The sequence below is a fragment of the Panulirus ornatus genome, chromosome 4 (genome assembly GCF_036320965.1).
Source record: "Panulirus ornatus isolate Po-2019 chromosome 4, ASM3632096v1, whole genome shotgun sequence".
NCBI classification, from domain to species: domain Eukaryota; kingdom Metazoa; phylum Arthropoda; class Malacostraca; order Decapoda; family Palinuridae; genus Panulirus; species Panulirus ornatus.
In genome coordinates, this window is record NC_092227.1 from 75814610 (window position 1) to 75834220 (window position 19611).

Sequence of the window (19611 nt, forward strand, 5' to 3'; positions counted from 1 at the left end):
AGACTTCTTTGATGTTTAATGAGACTACTCCCAATGATACAGGTTCACCAAAGTTAACTTTTCCTCTGTAGTGTAACCTCCCGCAGGCAGGGCCTGAACATACAGGAGGGTGAGGCATGCAAGGAATAAAGTGATTTGGGACAATGTGATATACTTAGGTCAATGTGCTGTCAATGGACTGAACCAGGGTATGTGAAACATCTGGGGTAAACCATGGAAAGGTCTGTGGGGCCAGGATGTGGATAGGGAGCTGTGGTTTCAGTGCATTACACATGACATTTAGGGACTGAGTGTGAACAAATGTGGCCTTTTTTGTTTTCCTGGCACTACCTTGATGAAGCAGCGATGCTGTTTCCTGTGGGGCGGGGTAGCCCCAGGAATGGATGAAGGTAAGCAAGTATGAATATGTATATGTGTATAATTGTATATGTACATGTATAGGCATTTACATCAAGAGGGTAAAGGCATGTACAGAGCATCAGATTAGGGAAGAGCAGTTTGGTTTCAGAAGTGGTAGAGGATGTGTGGATCAGGTGTGTGCTTTGAAGAATGTGTGTGAGAAATACTTAGAAAAACAGATAGATTTATATGTAGCATTTATGGATCTGGAGAAGGCATATGATAGGGTTGATAGAGATGCTTTATGGAAGGTGTTAAAAGTGTATGGTGTGGGAGGTAAGTTGCTAGAAGCAGTGAAAAGTTTTTACCAAAAATGTAAGTCATGTGTACGAGTAGGAAGAGAGGAAAGTGATTGGTTCCCAGTGAATGTTGGTTTGCGTCAGGGGTATGTGATGTCTCCATGGTTAATTTGTTTATGGTTGGGGTGGTTAGGGAGGTGAATGCAAAAGTTTTGGAGAGAGGGACAAGTACACAGTCTGTTGTGGATGAGAGGGCTTGGGAAGTGAGTTGCTGTTCGCTGATAATACAGTGCTGGTGGCTGATTCAGGTGAGAAACTGCAGAAGTTGGTGACTGAGTTTGGTAAAGCGTGTGAAATTAGAAAGCTGAGTAAATGTGAATAAGAGCAACGTTATTAGGTACCGTAGGGTTGAGAAACAAGTCAACTGGGAGGTAAGTTTGAATGGAGAAAAACTGGAGGAAGTGAAGTGTTTTAGATATCTGGGAGTGGATTTGGCAGCAGATGGACCATGGAAGTGGAAGTGAGTCACAGGGTGGGGGAGGGGATGAAAGTTCTAAGCAAGGGCACTACTCCTGAAATAGGAGTTGTAGGAGTATGTGAAAGAGTGTAAGAAAGTAAATTCTAGATTGATATGGGCAAAACTGAAAGTGGATGGAGAGAGATGGGTGATTATTGGTGCCTATGCACCTGGTCATGAGAAGAAAGATCATGAAAGGCAAGTGTTTTGGAAGCAGCTCTGATGCACGAGACCAGGTTATAGTAATAGGTGATTTGAATGAAAAGGTGAGTAAAGTGGCAGTTGAGGGTGTAATTGGTGTACATAGGGAGTTCAGTGTTGTAAATGGAAATGGTGAAGAGCTTGTAGATTTATGTGCTGAAAAAGGACTAGCGATCGGGAATACCTGGTTTAAAAAGAGAGATATACATTAGTATACGTATGTAAGTAGGAGAGATGGCCAGAGAGCATTATTGGATTACATGTCAATTGATAGGCACATGAAAGAGAGACTTTTGGATGTTAATGTGCTGAAAGGGGCAACTGGAAGGATGTCTGATCATTATCTTGTGGAGGTGAAGGTGAAGATTTGTACAGGTTTTCAGAAAAGGAGAGAATGTTGGGGTGAAGAGAGTGGTGAGAGTAAGTGAACCTGGGAAGGAGACGTGTGAGAAAGTACCAGGAGAGATTGAGTGAAGAATGGGAAAAGGTGAGAGCAAATGATGTAAGGGGAGTGAGGGAGGAATGGGATAGGGAAGCAGTGATGTCTTGTGCAAAAGATGCTAGTGGCATGAGAAAGGTGGGAGGTGGGCAGATTAGAAAGGGCAGTGAGTGGTGGGATGAAGAAGTAGGATTGTTAGTGAAAGAGAAGATAGAGGTGTTTGGACGATTTTTGCAGGGAAGTAGTGTGAATGACTTGGAGATGTATAAAAGAAAGAGGCAGGAGATCAACAGAAAGGTGTAAGAGATGAAAAAGAGGGCAAGTGAAAGTTGGGGTGAAAGAGTATCATTAAATTTTAGGCAGAATAAAAAGATGCTTTGGAGGGAAGTAATTAAAGTGCGTAAGACAAGAGAACAAACGGGAACATCAGTGAAGAGGGCTAAAGGGGAGGTAATAATGACAAGTAGTGGTAAAGTCAGGAGATGGAGGAGAATTTTGAATTTGTTGAATGTGCTTGATGATAGAGTGGCAGATATAGGGTGTTTTGGTCAAGGTGGTGTGCAAAGTGAGAGGGTCTGGTAGAATGGTCTGGTAAACAGAGAACAGGTAGTGAAAGCTTTGCGGAAGATGAAAGCTGGCAAGGCAGCAGGTTTGGATGGTAGTGCAGTGGAATTTATTAAAAAAAGGAGGTGACTGTGTTGTTGACTGGTTGGTAAGGATATTAATGTACGTATGGTTCATGGTGAAGTGCCTGAGGATTGGCAGAATGCATGCACAATGCCATTGTAGAGAGGCAATGGGGATAGAGGTTAGTGTTCTAATAATAGAATAATAAAAAGTTTGTTGAGTATTCCTGGGAAATTATATGGGAGGGTATTGATTGATAGTGTAAAGGCATGTACAGAGCATCAGATTGGGGAAGAACAGTGTGGTTTCAGAAGTGGTAGAGGATGTGTGGATCAGGTGTCTGCTTTGAAGAATGTATGTGAGAAATACTTAGAAAAACAGATGGACTTGTATGTAGCATTTATGGATCTGGATAAGGCATATGATAGAGTTGATAGAGATGCTCTGTGGAAGGTATCAAGAGTATATGGCGTGGGAGGTAAGCTGCTAAAAGCAGTGAAATGTTTTTATCAAGGATGTAAGGCAAATGTACGAGTAGGAAGAGAGGAAAGTGATTGGTTCCCAGTGAATGTCAGTTTGAGGCAGGGGTGTATGATGTCTCCAAGGTTGTTTAATTTGTTTATGGATGGGGTTGTTAGGGAGGTGAATGCAGAGTTTTGTAGAGAGGGGCAAGTGTGCAGTCTGTTGTGGATGTGGGCTTTTGAAGGGAGTCAGTTGTTGTTTGCTGGTGATACAGTGCTGGTGGCTGACTCGAGTGAGAAATTGCAGTTGGTGACTGATTTTGGTAAAGCGTGTGAAAGAAGAAAGCTGAGACTGATTTTGGTAAAGCATGTGAAAGAAGAAAGCTGAGAGTAAATATGAATAAGAGCAAGGATATTAGGTTCAGTAGGGTTGAGGGACAAGTAAATTGGGAGGTAAGTTTGAATGGCGAAAAACTGGAGGAAGTGAAGTGCTTTAGATATCTGGGAGTGGATTTAGCAGCAAATGGAACCATGGAAGCGGAAGTGAGTCACAGGGTGGGGTGTGTGTGTGTGTGTGTATGTATGTGTGTGTGTGTGTGTGTGTGTGTGTGTGTGTGTGTGTGTGGGGGGGGGGGGGGGGGGGGGGGACGAAGGTTCTGAGAGTGTTGAAGAATGTGTGGAAGGCGAGAATGTTATCTTAGAGAGCAAAAATGGGTATGTTTGAAGGAATAGTGGTTCCAACAATGTTATATGGTTGCAAGGCATGGGCTATAGACAGGGTTGAGAGGAGGAGGGTGGATGTGTTGGAAATGAAATGTTTGAGGACAATAAGTGGTGTGAGGTGGTTTGATCGAGTAAGTAATGAGAAGGTAAGATAATGTGTGGTAATAATAAGAGTGTGGTTGAGAGAGCAGAAGAGGGTGTATTGAAATGGTTTGGTCACATGGAGAGAATGAGTGAGGAAAGATTGACAAAGAGGATATATGTGTCAGAGGAGGAGGGAACGAGAAGTGGGAGACCAAATTGGAGGTGGAAGGATGGAGTGAAAAAGATTTTGAGCAATGGGGGCCTGAACATGCAGGAGGGTGAGAGGCGTGCAAGGAATAGAGTGAATTAGAACAATGTGGTATACCGGGGTCGACGTGCTGTCAGTGGATTGAACCAGGGCATGTGAAGCGTCTGGGGTAAATCATGGAAAGTTTTGTGGGGCCTGGATGTGGAAAGGGAGCTGTGGTTTCGGTGCATTACACTTGACAACTAGAGACTGAGTGGGAGCGAATGTGGCCTTTATTGTCTTTTCCTAGCACTACCTCGCATGCGTGCGGGGGGAGGGGGGTGCCATTTCATGTGTGGGGGGTGGCAATGGGAATGGATGAAGGCAGCAAATATGAATATGTACATGTGTATATATGTATATGTCGGTGTGTGTATATATGTATACATTGAGATGTATAGGTATGTATATTTGTGTGTGTGGATGTGTATGTATATACATGTGTATGTGGGTGGGTTGGGCCATTCTTTCGTCTGTTTCCTTGCGCTACCTCGCTAATGCGGGAGAGTGACAAAGCAAAATAAATATATAAATAGTTTTAACATGCTGATGACTAATAGCAAAAGCTGAAGAATACCCAGAGTACAGCAGGGAAATATTATTGGGTAGGCATGTGAGAGGTGCTTGCTTGGTTGACACTATGAAGGATGCAGTAAAGACTTCATGAATAATCCAAAAGCAATGAGAGGCACATTCAGACAGAACAGAGAAACTGAAACTTTACTAAAGTTATAGGCTTATTTGGCATACAGATAACCAATGTTTGCAACTTCTCTTACAAGGAAAAGCAGAGTGAAGTAAGTGTGACCAACTCAGGAGAATGTAAAGAATATGCAGTAAGGGTCTGACCTTAGAAAGAGACTGGCACATCTACACAGGCTTTAAAAATTCTTAACAAAATACATGGTTAGTCTATCATTCTGACTTACCATTATTTGAGCAATTTTCCTCCCCTTCCACAGCATGCTGAAAAAGAAGTTGAGTTTTTTATTTCCCTAATAAACTACAACTGAATACATTATCTCAGAAAAAATTGATAATATCAGCTCTTACCACATACAGTGTCAGTTGGATTTCTTTATTCACTTCCTCACAAAAATCCACTGGAAACTTAATGCTATTCAGCTTATTAAAAGAGTTTATGGAGAAATGACCTATGGAAACAATGTCTGGTGCATGTGACTGATTTATTTTTTGGAATATGTAAAGTGCTAGAACCTAATGGTTACTCAAAGCATTTTGCACAAAAAAGAGATAAACCAATTTATACACAATTATAGATTCTATCATCCTTGAAAAGATGCATAAAAACTTAAAGCTATTCAAAATTTTGAAAAAACATTTTGCCCACCTTCAAAAAAAAAAGTCTACATTATTGTGTAAAATTTCTACAAAACTTTTACTCTCCAATGTTTGACACTAAGACTCCTTCCTGTATGTTTTGCATTCCATAAGTGTATGTTCTAAGGTAATACTGCAATTGTAGGTGTCACATACTTAGGCAGGTCTCCTCTCCATTAAGTCTCCTCCATTAAGCATGACCAATCCTCATTCAACAAAGAATTACCTTAAAAAGGTGACATCTGTTGAAGTAGGAATGCCACATTTGAATAACTCTTTATCCTCTGCAGCTAGTTATTTGGGCTTCCACATCCCATCTAGCTTGCCACGTACATTTATCATAAATCCTCTGAGTTGTAACTCTTGCACATAGATTGCTTTAGCCTCATAATTTGCCATCTCAGTACCATTAATACCATCTTTTCCTGGACACCAGTAAAATTCTACCCTCATAGGCTTTGAGAGAATTCTTGGAATCTAATCTTGGAATTTTTGAACTTTGGGATGCATTAGAGTACAGTGATGTGGCTTGGAATGCACTCTTGGAATCAGAGTAGTTTATAATTTCTTGTAAGGAGACTATTCATTTAAGTGAAGTTTGATTACTGTGCAATTCTGCTAGAAAACTGAAGATTCTCTTGGTAGTTTCATTATATTAGATTCTTCTTCAATAACCATGGCAAAACAGACACCTTCACATTTGGCTGAGGTGCACATAATAGGCCAAGTTACAAGAGCAAGCAGATTTGCAAAGGTTTCTTTCTTTTGCAAGTGGTTCCTTCAGTTAGGTGGAGGTTGGAGAGTGGTGGAGGGATTAGTAGATAGACAGACTCAGGCAGATCGGTCTGAAGTAAATGACACTGTGAGCTGGTGTTATCCTATTTATTAGTAGATAGACAGACTCAGGCAGATCGGTCTGAAGTATATGACACTGTGAGCTGGTGTTATCCTATTGACGTTCACTTGGCCACTCATGGCATTCAAAGATGGCCAAAGCTCTTGGTACAGGTTTATAGACTAGATGATTTCAGCGGCATTGATCTGTTGGGATATGGTATCATCCAAGCGCCCACCAAACCAGGTCTCCATATTTTAACCTGCCATACATGAAGACCATTAGGAATATTTGCATAGGAAATGCAGAGAGCCTTTTTAGGAGAAGGTCCACAGTTGCTGTCGAAGAGAAATTATGCATTCAGCTGTAGAACACTACAAGTTGCTCACTGTAGCATCTGGCTCAGAGAATTGAAAGAAGCCATTCTCCTTGATAATTAATAGTGTTATGCTGAAGGATTTTTTTTTTATAACTGTTCACCATTTCCTGCAAAGCAAAGTAGTGCCAGGAACAGATGAAAAATGGCCTCATTTGCTCACATTCACTCTCTCACTATTGCATGTAATTTACCAAATCCAGAGGCCCTACTATCCACAGCCAAGCCCCACATATCTTTCTGTGGTTTCCTCTGACTGTTTCATGTGCATCATATTATGCTGAAGGAATTTACTTCTTGTTATGATAAGAGCATTGTTGCAAGGATTGATCTCAAGAACCTTCCAGAACCTTCCAAGCAAATATCATTTCTTGAATCACATTCCAGTCCAAACTACTCTCATCAATGGCATTATTTTCATTCTTACGTCAAAAAATTTAGATAATTCTGGTTGATGATCAAATACCTCACTCCTTTCAACAGCATAAACATACTTACATGAAGGGTTAGATGGTGTATGTTTAATCCTATAAAGATGTGTCAGAGGTGGAGGAAACGAGGAGACGTGGGAGACCAAATTGGAGGTGGAAGGATGGAGTGAAAAAGATTTTGAGCGATTGGGGCCTGAACATGCAGGAGGGTGAAAGGCGTGCAAGGAATAGAGTGAACTGGAACAATGTTGTATACCAGGGTTGACTTGCTGTCAATAGATTGAACCAGGACATGTGAAGCGTCTGGGGTAAACCATGGAAAGTTTTGTAGGACCTGGATGTGGAAAGGGGAGCTGTGGTTTCGGTGCATTATACATGACAGCTAGAGAATGAGTGTGAACGAATGTGGCCTTGGTTGTCTTTTCCTAGCGCTACCCCATGCGCTTGCAGAGGGAAGGGGTTGTCATTTCATGTGTGACTGGGTGGTGAATGGAATGAATAAAGGAAGCAAACATGAATTATATACTTGTGTATATATGCATATGTCTGTGTATGTATATATATATATATATATATATATATATATATATATATATATATATATTATTATTTTTTTTATTATACTTTGTCGCTGTCTCCCGCGTTTGCGAGTTAGCGCAAGGAAACAGACGAAAGAAATGGCCCAACCCCCCCCCATACACATGTATATACATACATCCACACACGCAAATATACATACCTACACAGCTTTCCATGGTTTACCCCAGACGCTTCACATGCCTTGATTCAATCCACTGACAGCACTTCAACCCCGGTATACCACATCGCTCCAATTCACTCTATTCCTTGCCCTCCTTTCACCCTCCTGCATATTCAGGCCCCGATCACACAAAATCTTTTTCACTCCATCTTTCCACCTCCAATTTGGTCTCCCTCTTCTCCTCGTTCCCTCCACCTCCGACACATATATCCTCTTGGTCAATCTTTCCTCACTCATTCTCTCCATGTGCCCAAACCATTTCAAAACACCCTCTTCTGCTCTCTCAACCACGCTCTTTTTATTTCCACACATCTCTCTTACCCTTACGTTACTTACTCAATCAAACCACCTCACACCACACATTGTCCTCAAACATCTCATTTCCAGCACATCCATCCTCCTGCGCACAACTCTATCCATAGCCCACGCCTCGCAACCATACAATATTGTTGGAACCACTATTCCTTCAAACATACCCATTTTTGCTTTCGGAGATAATGTTCTCGACTTCCACACATTCTTCAAGGCTCCCAGAATTTTCGCCCCCTCCCCCACCCTGTGATCCACTTCCACTTCCATGTTTCCATCCGCTGCCAGATCCACTCCCAGATATCTAAAACACTTCACTTCCTCCAGTTTTTCTCCATTCAAACTCACCTCCCAATTGACTTGACCCTCAACCCTACTGTACCTAATAACCTTGCTCTTATTCACATTTATATGTATATGTATGTATATGTGCGTGTGTGGGCATTTATGTATATATGTGTATGTAGGTGGGATGGGCCATTCTAGTCTGTTTCCTTGCGCTACCTCGCTAACACGGGAGATAGTAGGTAGGAACATAGCAGAAGCATCAGGTAGAAGTAGTCAGTTGGAGCCTCTGCAAATACTGAACGAGAGTTGCCTTCTGCCTGTGGCCTGTTATGGGTGAGGCATAAAGGCTAAGAAGTGGCATTGGAATTCACTATCTGTGGAGATTCTATTGCCATAGCCATCCCCTTGAAGGAATTCCAGGAGGCAACAGGCATCAAAGATACAGATGGATAGTCTCATTAGCAACAAAAACACTTGATCTCCATTACTTACATTAATTGATTAAAAAAAAAAATTTCCTTCACGCAACCATTTTCAAGAACAAAACTTATGCATAAATCAAGACATCCCTGAAGTTTATTTCATGCCCCTTTGGAGCAGAAGCTAAGAAGGACAATTTACTTCAGTAGCACCTTGATTGTTAAGGCAAGGCAAAGGAATGGAAGATTACTTACCAAACAACTTCTTTATCTCATGCCAACTTTTTCTGGTTTGGTATTTGAGTTAATATCCTCCACATACATTATACAAGATACCCTCCTGGTTTCCATAATTTTTTTTTGCACAGATAATTTATTTGCCAAAGAATTATCATCTCTTAAACTTATGTTGGAAGATTTCTCAGTGATGAGATGCGCATCACAATATTAGTTCAACCATGGGACTGATGATCATGGCATTCAGTTCTTGGTTTAGGAATGCTATTCCTGGTTGCATCTAATATAATATATACAGAACACTCATTTCCTCTTCAGTACCAGAGAATTCACACACTTTTTGAATGGTTAAAGCTCTAGTTCTATATTCATCCCAATTCGCCATCTCAAGTTTCCATCTAGGAAGGCTATTTGCTCTACTGAGTAGGACTGAAGGTATGAACAATTAACCTGTTGAAATGAAAAAAAAATATCACTGGAACATGTTAAAAGGTCAGTACCTGAGTTTTCCATCGTATATATGTCAAAGGCTGATAATAAATCTTAATTAATCTCCATGATACACTTCAAGTTCCTGCATTTTCTGTCCCTTCAATGGCTGTGCAAACCGAAGTCACCATGCAGAAGAAAAAGGCAAGGCAGTTCACTTATTGAGTTTTCAATATCAGTTTGCATAGGTTTACATTCTGGGAGATACAAAGAACAGACAGTAACTTCTGATTTCAAATTTATTGGTACTCTTAATGCTGTTGATTATAATGGAGCCCTCAGAGGAACTACACTATAGCTTAATGCTGGCCACTCTTGTAGCCCTATTATCAGGTGTAAGATCTGATTTATAAAATTCATAGTCATATCTAAAGGTTAAATTCTCATTTCCTAGCTTGTTTTTTTTTGCAGACAAATGATTTTAAGGGAGGTTTGATTCAATTCAACTTTAAAATCTTCTACATGGGGCCACATTACTCTATAATTCCAATTTACAATAATACCCATTAAATATATTTTAGATTTTTTAAGAACTTATTCCAAGGAGTTCCTTAAGCTCTCTTTTTTTTTTTTTTTTTTTTTTTTTTCAACTGGTTTAGAATCATGCCAAGGCAAAATGGTAGATGATTGGGATGGATCTCCCAAGTCAACACACTAGACATGCCCTCTGCCAGTGGTCTGTTAAGGGTGAGACAATAAAGGCTAAGAAGTAGCATTGGAGTTCTTCAGCTATGGAGACTGTTGCCATGGCCAGCCCTTTGAGGGAGTTCTAACTGGAAAAGGCATCGGAAATATGGATGGAACCTCCCAAGACATCACCCAAGAACACTTTTCACTACTTAGCTCAGAATCAGCTGGCTGTGAGTGAGATTTCTTTTAAGATTCCTTGATTTCTTGCTCACACAAGCATTCAACAAGAATTCAATTTCAAGTATGTGCAAGAAGGATTCTACTCAAATGAGTGCCCAAAGGATGCTCCCAGGAAGAAGCACCTGAAAGGAACACGAGAAAAGTTCAAATGATGCTTCCTCTTATAGGAAACACCTGACTGATGCCCACCCAAGGAGGCACCAGAATGATGCCCTTCTGAGAAGGCATCAGAAGAAGCATTCCATCCACCACCATCATGAGGGTTAAGAGATTTTGAGTTGTCAGTGGGCAATGCTTTTTGTCCTTTTCCTCTACCTAGAGGAAACATGAATGCTGAGCTGGTTTTCTTCCTATGTAGCCAAAACTTTTTAAGGCAACAGCAAAAGATCTCTTCAGGAAGGTTCTGTTTACATCCCTTCCTGCTTCAAATTGTTTTTTCTGTGTATATATATAGGTTAATTTTTTCTCTGCATTCTACATAATTCTTTTCATTGGGTTTGTGTTTATCTTTACAATTACAAAAGTTACTTCTATACATGCACAGGATGTCTCAAAGGATTCCAAACAAATTAAACATTTACTGTAATCACTATTGCATGTGTCCTTTGTAACACTAAACTGAGGATGGGATGTATAGACATTGACATCTCCCTGGCCAATATTTCCCTTGTGAGGGATTTCTGGGCTATTGATTGCTATAAACCTAGAGTTTGTATTCACACTTTTGCCATCGACTTTTTTGATATTCTTTCTATAGCGCTTGGTATTTGTTTGAAAAGACCTTTGAAAATCATCTAATTTGTTGATATAATTTTGATTTTAATAGTTTTCCTACTCACTTCTTTTACATTATGCCTTTCAATTTCCTCATATTTCTCTATAGTGCTTATATTTACTTCAATATCCAGGTGATATTCTGAAAGTAATATATTTAGGCAAACTGCACTGCTGGTATGTGTCAAGCTCTTTTAGGTGGATATGGTAACATTCCCAAAAATATTTGGAACTTAAGTATCTATAATGCAAAATTGTGCTTTACACTCTGCCTTTCAATCTCCCCATATGTCCCTTAAAGTGTTTCAGTTTACTTCCTCAATATTCTGGTATCATTTTGAGAGTGATACCTTTAGGCAAATTGCACTAATGGTAAATGTGAAGCTTTTCTATATGTGTCTGGGAACATGCTGTTCCCAAAAATATTTGAATATCTGAACCTTAAAGTATCTATAATGCAATACTGAGCATTCTGGAGCACAGACTGAAACATTTTACATTAAGTGAATACTACATTTTGGTTAAAAACATACTCTTTTCTTTATATAGATGTAAAATTTTGTGATGCTGGTGATTTATGCTGTCAGAATTGTCAGTTGCTAGTAGATAAGGAAAACCTGGATATGTACATTTACATTCTAACATATCCTAGTCCATAGGTAAACAAATACATTAAGCATACAGAGAAATTTTGCTCATAAGTATCCTTATGATCCTTTGAGGTCCTCTGTTCAGTGATCTCACTCATCTTTCTCTTCTGTTTCACTCATGTCACACTTCTACTGTCTCTATGATTACTTAACAATAGCTTATCAGTATGATGGATAGATAATGTCTCCCCATTTATCAAGTATTTGTATCACAGTATCATAGTTTGGAAGTATTTTCAACTCTCTTACTCCCTACCAAATTTTATGCAGAAGTAACATCAAATTGATCATTTCCAAGGTGCTCATATCTACTTATACCAGTTTCTTTTATACTTGTTCAATGTTTCTATGTAGCACCAGGAACATATAGAGAATGAACCCATTTGCTCACATCCACTGTCATATATAATGCACTGAAACTAAAGCTCCCTATCCACAGCCAAGCTCCACAAACCTTTCTGTGGTTCCCCTAACCACTTCATATGCCCTGGTTCAGCCCACTGACTGCATGTTACCCTATTTATCCCATCCACATCTTACACCCTCCAGCATGTTCAAGCTCCATCCACTCAAAGCATTTTTCACTCCATCCTTTTACACCCTCCTCTGCTTCCCTCCTTGTTCTGTTGACTTCCCGTATGTATACTCTCTTAGTCAGCCTCCCCCCATTCATCCTTTCCACACTTCTAACCCAGTGCAGCACACCCTCTTCAGCTTTGCTGATCTCTTTTAAAAACTTAAGGGTTAAGATCAAGTCACCCTGTCTTTTTTCTTCCAAGGTAGGTAAATTTAAAGGCTCCAGCCTTTCCCTGTAGCATAGCTCTCTTAATTCTGGTACCATATTTTTTTTCCCCTCCTTCGGAACTTCTCTGCAAGTTCTTTGTGCCTCTTTAGCTGCAGTGCCAAAACCTGAGAAACATATTCTAGCTCTGGCCTAATGTAGGATACGAATAGCTTGCTAAAAAGACTTTTCCATATACATGTACTTGAAAGCTAATCTGATATTCGCCAGCAGACATTCTGTCTTCTTGGCTATTTTCCTAATAAGGTACTTTGGCAACAGGTGAGGGATGTCTACTCATGAGGCCCTTACACAGAATTTTGTAGCCTACCTCCTGCTAGGTAATAATCAAACTTAGCCTATCTTTCACTTTGTTCCATCCTCATTACATTTGCAAGGACTGAATTTCATCATCCATATTTCAGACCAACTTTGGAGTCTGTTTAGGTCTGCTTGAAAGCTGATGCAATCCTCTTAGCTTTTCACTTCCCTCACAACTTATGCACCATCTGCAAATATATTCATGTAGGATTTCATACCTTCTTGCAAGTTATTAATGTAGATCAAGAGTAATTGTCCTACAACAAAACCCTGTGGCACTCCACTGGTCACCTCAACCCATTTGGAAAAGGCTCCTCTGACATGAGTCGTTTGTTCCCTCCCACTGAGATAATCTTCTATCCAATGAAGAAGTCCCCCCCCCCCCTTATTCCTGTTTGGTGACTCAGCTTCATAATCAGCCTCCTCTGTGGTACAGTGTCAAATGCCTTCTGGCAGCCCACATTTAGACATTCCACCCCTAAGTCAAAGACTGAGTTCCTTATCTCATAAAACTCTAAAAGGTTAGTTACACATGACCTCATTTCCCTAAAAACCATGCTCTCTCTCTTACTCAGGATATTTCTCCTCTGCAGGAAGTCATCCACACACACACGTGTGTGTATGTGTGTACTACAATAATACTCAAAAGCTTTAACTTATATATACACACCAATAATGAACTGCATGAGCAAGTGCAAGCTTAATATTATGGTGTATCTTAAAAATCTATCAAACACTAATTTACATGTACCTTAGATGCATTTGAGGTACCATACTGATTGCTGACTTTACGTTTTGAGCAGCCACTCTTGCAAGGCAACTCTGGCACCCCTTCCAATTCTTCCTTCTCTTCATATTCCTCCTCTCCATTTTCAATGATTGTAACACCTTCTGATACCCAGCATATCTGCAAAATTACTCATGTTATTATAGAGCATAAGTTACTAACATAATTTTTTCCAATGTCATGCATTCTAAAACTCTGCAACAATCAAAATATATCACATAAGTCCCTGTATACTATTTCACTTAAACAGAGCTAATGAGAATATGTAAACATGTGTAGGGTCCTAGAAGATGACTAAAGAGGGTGGTGCTTTCTTCTTGTATTTCAATTTCTAAAAGAAGGAACAGAAGAAGAAACCAGGCAGGGAGTGCTCATTCCCCTCAAAGGCTCAGGCCAGGGTGTCTAAATGTATGAAAATGTAACCAAGATGAGAAAAGGGGAGAGACAGGGAGTATGTTTGACAAAAGAAACTTGGATGTTCAGGCTCTGAGTGAAAAAAGCTCAAGGGTAAAGGGGAAGAATGGTTTGGAAATGTCTTAGGTGTACAGTCAGGGGTTGATGAGAGGACAAGAGCTAAGGAAGGAGTTGCACTACTTCTGAAGCAGTTGTGGGAGTGTGATACAGTGTAGGGAGGTAAATTCTAGATTGATGTGGGTATAAGTGAAAGTGGATGGTGAGAGATAGGTGAATATTTAGTGCTTATGCACCTGGCCATGAGAAGAAAGATCATGAGGCAAGTGTTTTGGGAACAGCTGAGTGTGACTAGTTTTGATGTAACAGGCCTGGCATTAATGATGGGTGACTGGAAAACCAGGAAGACATTTTATACATCTAGGAACAACAATGTAGAAAAGAAGGATAGATCTTACTGTTTGGCAATGCCCTATTCTTATAACTTAGCTAACGTAAGACAGGTACTAAAAAACAGTGCTTTTAATGTTGCCTTCCAATATCACACTACTGGTAAGACCTTAATAAAAAGAGGGCCAAATTATTAGAGCACTGGGAGTGTTTACACCTTTAAATATAAGACATGTAAAGATGTATATATTGGCCAGACAGGTAAAACAGAAACTGAGAGATGCTACTGGCACAATCATTCAGTACAGAGAGGTGACCACAGTAATGCTATTGCTTAATAATGGCAAGAAAATGATCACCCTGTAAACCTTAACAAACCCAGTCACATTGTATCCCTCATCAGATAATGCTACCTGTAAGGTAATCAAATGTCTTAACTGCTGATATTAATAACTTTAATAGATCCTTATGTAACTTTAAAGCACATCCTATTATCAACTCTCATTATGAAAGAATTATCATCACGATAACATAAAGAGTAGTTGAACATGCATCTCGCTACCCAGGCCAACCATCCTGCCACAACCTCCCTAAACTACAAGGTATCCCCCACTTTCCCTTTAACGGTCAGGTCAGTTTCTGCATTAGCATGGCGGGAGCAGGATGTACAAGCCGTTGTGCTGGTGTTGGATTGTGAAATTTTATGAATTATTTACACCTGATGAAGCGGATTGTCCTCAAAACGTGTATTGCAAAGCTTCAATAAATCATTAGAAGTACGTAATTGTGATTTACCCTTCATTTAAAATTATCATGGACGAATGTGACTGTCACATTATTATTGTTATTATTATTATTATTATTATTATTATTATTATTATTATTATTATCTTTATGTATGTGAGAAATTCTCTCCATATGTCCAAACCATTTCATCACACCCTCTTCAGCTCTCTCAACCATACTCTTTTATATTACCACACCTCTCTTTTCCACTTTCATTACTTAATCAAACAACCTCACACCACGTATTGTCCTCAAACATTTTATTTTCAATACACCCATCCTATATAATGATGGAAGGAGACACTCAAGACAACTAGAGCACTTTATTCCTATGTTTCAGCATAGTGAAACAGGAATAAAGTGCTCCAGTTGTCTCAAGTGTCTTTTTCCATCCTTGTCCATGCATATGTCATAGATTCTGAACACCCACTCACCTCAACACAGTCTTATCAATAGCCCATGCCTCGCATCCATATAAAAATGTTGGGAATACTATACCCTCAAACATACCTATTTTTGCCATCCCATATAACAATCTCTATCCACACATTCTTCAGTGCTCTGAGCCTTCACCTCTTCACCCACCCTAAAGACTCACTTCATCTTCCATGGTTCCATTTCCTACCATGTCCTCTGCCAGGTATATAAAATGCTTCCCTGAGCTACATGTCTTCCTTGTATATCAACTGACTTCTTTGTCTTCTATCTCATTCTTGTATCTCTCCTAACGATGTGATCGTTACACGAAACTGCACTTGGGAACTTTACGTGTTTCATTTTCCTGTCATTTTATGCATATATATATATATATATATATATATATATATATATATATATATACACAGTATATATCAAATTAGAGAATATAAGTATATAATACAGAGATTATACAGTAAAAGCAAGACAATAATTAGTCCATCAAAAAGGTAGAAAAAATCTAGATAAAGAAAGATCAGTGGCAGCACCATCCACTGTTGTCTATAATAATGACGGCACAGAAACATATTACGAATCTTATGTACCAAAATTTACTTACATATTGTTTATCTCTCAATCAGCAAGGGTAAAAATGTTTTCATAAAAATGAAAAATGAATTGTGCAGGTACAGACAGAAAACTTTCCCGAGACGTTAAAGGGTTAAAATTGGTTCTACTGTTTGCTTAGGTGTCTTTATACAGTCTTCTTAAGAGTTCTGAGCAAGGCATTCTTCACACAAGTCATGGCCATTTCAAAATCTAACTACTTAATCCTGCACATGTAGCAGGTGTAACAGTTGCTAAAGAGATGGTCCTAAGGTTTTCTATGACTACAAATGACACACACTACTGCCTTTAATACTAATAGCCATACATATGTGATTGTTTTTCAAAACTCTAAAAGAGTGCTGATTAATTAATAATACCACAGACAAATAAATAATTGAATGTAATGTACTTTTATGAAACAAAAACTGAAAATTTGATTGATAAGCAAATCCAAAATATCATTACATAAAAATATCATCCATTTCAATTTTTACACAGTTCTCATACATCTACTCACAGAATCTTCATAAAATTCAAACGGTTCTTCCTTGACCTCAAACTCTAATTGGTCTCCCAAGGGATCTCCACCCAGGGGATCATGTAGAGGATCATTCTGAAATGTAGAAAAAAACTTTGCTAGCCAAGGCATTACCTCATTTGAGATTAACTGATGTAGACCAGTACTGCAAGATGTGTCTGGAAAGAAAACAAGCTGATGTGTAATGGAAAAAGTTTCTGTGGTAGTAATGCATTTCTGCTGTGGATCTGACACATGGAAGAGAGGCTAAATATTGTTCTTAGATCAGGAAATACACACCTACCAGACTGGTCAATCTGAAGTATGCAAGTTACAAAACCTTTATTTTGTCAGGAAATACACATCTACCAGACTGGTCAATCCGAAGTATGCAAGTTACAAAACCTTTATTTTGTAACATATTTACATGATTAGGTGCAGAAAAATTACTGCTTCTTTGGAGCTTTAAAATATTATAAGGGTTTAAGTTTAGTCAATTTGCATCACTTTCTCTTAGTAATTAATGTTTTAATTGCTCTCCCATAATTATGACTTTTTTTCTTATGAATTAAGATTATGCACATACATTGTTTTCTTGACAGGTCAGTCCTAAATAAAGGGTGACATGGGTGCAACAGGAGTGTGGTAATGGGCACTAATCAGTCAAGATGAGTGCCATAGACTCAGAATGTCCCAAGAAAATGAGTAAAACCACCCACCATGGTCACTAGCTGGTCAGTGCTAGTTACCCCAGGCAGTTCCCATGACTCATCCTTTGTTTGGATTGCCATCTATAACAAACCACTACAGTGCAAAATTCAATTTGGTGGGAGGAAATGATGAGAATAAACCAACATTCATGGCATCCCACTACGGTGTCTGAAAAAAAAAGTCCACCCCATGTATTTTCAAAGGCAATACACAGCTAAGGTTTACTGTGGATACAAGCATATGACACTCACAGTGAAATCATCTTACATCAGATTGCTGAGACTAGTATTTCAACTGGTGTGGGTATCAGCATACTGCCTTAGTATATTTTAAGCTATCTCAAGGGAAAGATGTTCTTTATTCACTCTTCCTGGCTGCCACTTCATACTGGGAATTTAGCTTCTGGGAACTGTATTTCTTCCATTACTGCTTCAAGATGATTGTTCCTTACCTTTATAAGGAGGAGAAAGCCTGAATTCTCACCTGGAAGCAAGAAAATGTAAGTACATTTGAGATTTCTAAGAGTACAAGCTCAGAATTCACAATCATGTGGCTGCTTCCTGCAACACCTCATCAGTACCCTGTCTTATTCAGATCATAACATGGACCTAGAATACTTCAAGGACCTTGCCAATTCCATGCCCAGACATTTGCAGATGGTAATCAAAACCAAAGAGATGACAACAAAGTATTAAATCTAAGTGTGACATCACCTTTAAAAATTTACTGGGAGGTGGACAAAGTTTTTTGAGGGCTCTGTACACCACAGTGAATTAAAGTCCAATTCAACAAACCACTTTCCTGAGGAAGCACTGTCCCATGAAACTTCATGACACCATCCAAGGAAGACTAAAACCACTGTCCCATTTGTCCTCAAGCCATTGTTTTGTAAATCTAGAAAAAAAATTTTGATTCAATATTCATTCTCTCAGAACCTGCAATTCAAAATGGATTTATGTTCGACAAACATATTAACATTTGGAAAAGGATGGCAGACAGGTGCTCTGTAAGATTTTCCGAGATCGGGGAAGCTGAAACTTAAAAAGAGGGCACAATGTAAACAGGTGAAATTTAAGACTTTGTATTAAACCATCTGCTATCCAGAATGTAAATGGAAAGTACATGCTGTATAGGGCTTTGTTTAACTCTGGGAGTTGAAAACTGAGAGGTGAGCATAAGTGCATCATTCCAGTCACTTATATTCGAACTAACCTTTCAAACTCTAAAATTAGAGTTTCATAACACTCAATAAATAACTTGAGTCTAATAACTTGAGTTTATACTTTGACTCTGCAAGCCTAATTTGGCACTTATTGCAATATGAAATACATGGAACACATCAATGGGATACAACAAAGGGCACCTGAACAAATTTTAGAGCTCAAAAAATTTGCAAATTCTGAATGGTTAAAGAAGTCTGAATTACAAACCTTTAACTAGAGGTGAGTACAAGGGGTGGATATGGAAAATATATGAGATATTAACAGTAATATATGACATGGATACATGTCATGAAATTGTGGAGGGATAACACCCCTTGGACAGGTAATAAGAAGCCCTAAAGTTGTAGTAATTCAAGAGTTAAGATCATATACACGAGAAGTTTGCAAAATGGCTTTTAAGACATCAAATTGTATTCCAATTCATGTAATGACAACAAAAAGTAAATACTTTCAAATGTGGATTTAATAAATTCTGGTGTATCAAAGAATTACTTAAATAATCGAATGTGACACAGAATTAGATTCAGATATCAACAAGTCCGATGAAAAACTTTAAAGGTCAGTGTGAAAAGACAACCAAAAGTAAGTATGAATGGCTTAGTACAAGGAGCCTGAAGGGCTCTAACCTCATCTAGAGCTTAAAATCCATGGGTTTTACTTTGATAATTAAGTTACGTTATTCATACCACAATAAAAGAATTTATAAAGGCTATGGTGTCATGACAGTATTTCATTCTGGCATATCATATGGCCATTCCAGCATTTACTCTCGCTAACATGAATGGATTAGGCAACTTCACTTCGAGATGAAATCCAGTTAAATGGCGATTACTTGAAATGATTATTCGGGTTATCTGACAGCTCAGTGATAACAGCTCTAGAAGCCCATATATCATAATGTTCAAGACGACGGCATGTCGAATGAGAGTAAGAACTTTGGGC

The 19611-nt window shown here is 39.0% G+C and overlaps 1 protein-coding gene across 5 annotated transcripts in view; it reads right to left on the reverse strand.

Moving 5' to 3' along the window:
- The window catches only part of LOC139745749 (uncharacterized), a 33073-nt gene that overhangs the window by 13066 nt on the left and 396 nt on the right, over positions 1–19611 (reverse strand). The window contains exons 2-5 of one of the 5 annotated variants that reach the window (XM_071656273.1): positions 17898–17929; positions 16736–16831; positions 13564–13725; positions 4867–4903 (exon numbers count right to left, since the gene is read on the reverse strand). In XM_071656273.1, coding sequence (XP_071512374.1) covers positions 4867–4903; positions 13564–13725; positions 16736–16831; positions 17898–17929 — 327 coding nt within the window. Of the gene's footprint in view, positions 1–4866; positions 4904–13563; positions 13726–16735; positions 16832–17897; positions 17930–18240; positions 18341–19611 lie in introns of those variants that run through there. The other 4 variants (XM_071656288.1, XM_071656279.1, XM_071656296.1 and 1 more) reach the window with 4 other exon arrangements.